Source organism: Branchiostoma floridae, chromosome 2 (assembly GCF_000003815.2).
Source record: "Branchiostoma floridae strain S238N-H82 chromosome 2, Bfl_VNyyK, whole genome shotgun sequence".
Taxonomy (NCBI): Eukaryota; Metazoa; Chordata; class Leptocardii; order Amphioxiformes; family Branchiostomatidae; genus Branchiostoma; species Branchiostoma floridae.
In genome coordinates this window covers 19315263-19316277 of record NC_049980.1, presented here as the reverse complement: position 1 = coordinate 19316277, position 1015 = coordinate 19315263, and the positions used below count along the sequence as shown (strand labels likewise).

At 38.6% G+C, this 1015-nt stretch overlaps 1 protein-coding gene across 1 annotated transcript in view; it reads left to right on the top strand.

The window, feature by feature from the left end:
• Positions 1-189, top strand: part of LOC118408909 (E3 ubiquitin-protein ligase TRIM56-like) — a 10261-nt gene extending 10072 nt beyond the window's left edge. The window contains exon 6 of the mRNA XM_035809770.1: positions 49-189. Coding sequence (XP_035665663.1) covers positions 49-189 — 141 coding nt within the window. The remainder of the gene's footprint in view (positions 1-48) is intronic.
• Positions 190-1015: the final 826 nt, after the last annotated feature.

The window sequence follows — 1015 nt, the reverse complement described above, 5'->3', positions numbered from 1 at the left end:
TCGATACTTTCCATCCTTTAATGCTTTGACTTCTTATCCCTTCAAAAGGTTCCACAAAGAACAATTGATCATGTCCAACGTCAAGGCGTGGAGTGTATCGTGCTACAGACTGAGAGTGCAGTAGACGAGTACAACAAAATGGCGTCCGCCGGCAAGAAAGTTGGAGGGGTTTTCCACTCTACTTGTTAAGGGGCGTCGCAAACTGTTGCAAAGTGTTGTGTTAAGTAGTAAATGTCTTTTGATGTCCTTAAGGGACCTGTGCTGTCTTCTAGTTATTCGAAATCTTCCTGTGATGCACGTGTCTTCATTTTACGCTAGATGGTCGAACTGAAGTAACGACGCAAAAATATCGGTGGCGCTCTGGATACATTGTTTATGCATTTAAGAGTTAAAACAAAGCAGCAAGTCCTAAGTATTTACCAATTTCGAGTTAGCCGGTTTCAAGATCGAAGCCATTTCTGGTGGCCATATTGGATCGTCTGTGTTAGGAGTCTGCATGGGGAGGTTCTCAATACCTTCTTCGGTCCACAAACGACAGTATATTTATGCAATAAAACCGTGGATGCTGTTGGCTCATAGATTATCGCATAGCACAATTCTATCATAATCTGTCACCTTATAATACTTGTATACTAAGTGTTTTCAGCCAATCTTGAAACCGATTGGCTAACAGGTAATAACTGGTAAATACTTAGGACTTGCTGCCTTTTAAAAATTTATAAATGCATAAACAATAATGATATAATGTATCCATAGCGCCACACAAGGTTGTTGTCCCGTGTACACTGTATACTAGAGTCGTTTGAGGTTAGTTAAGGTCGATTTAGGTGTCTAGGCAGACCCAAAGATAATTTAATGAATTATCTTAGCTTTACATATGAACTAGCCATATGAATCATATATTTTTCGGATATGTAACTACCTATTATCAACCCTTTTGCTCATATGTGTACGTCTATGTATATTAAAGTATATTAAATGATAACATGATACTCGCTTGACAAATGTTGCGAAT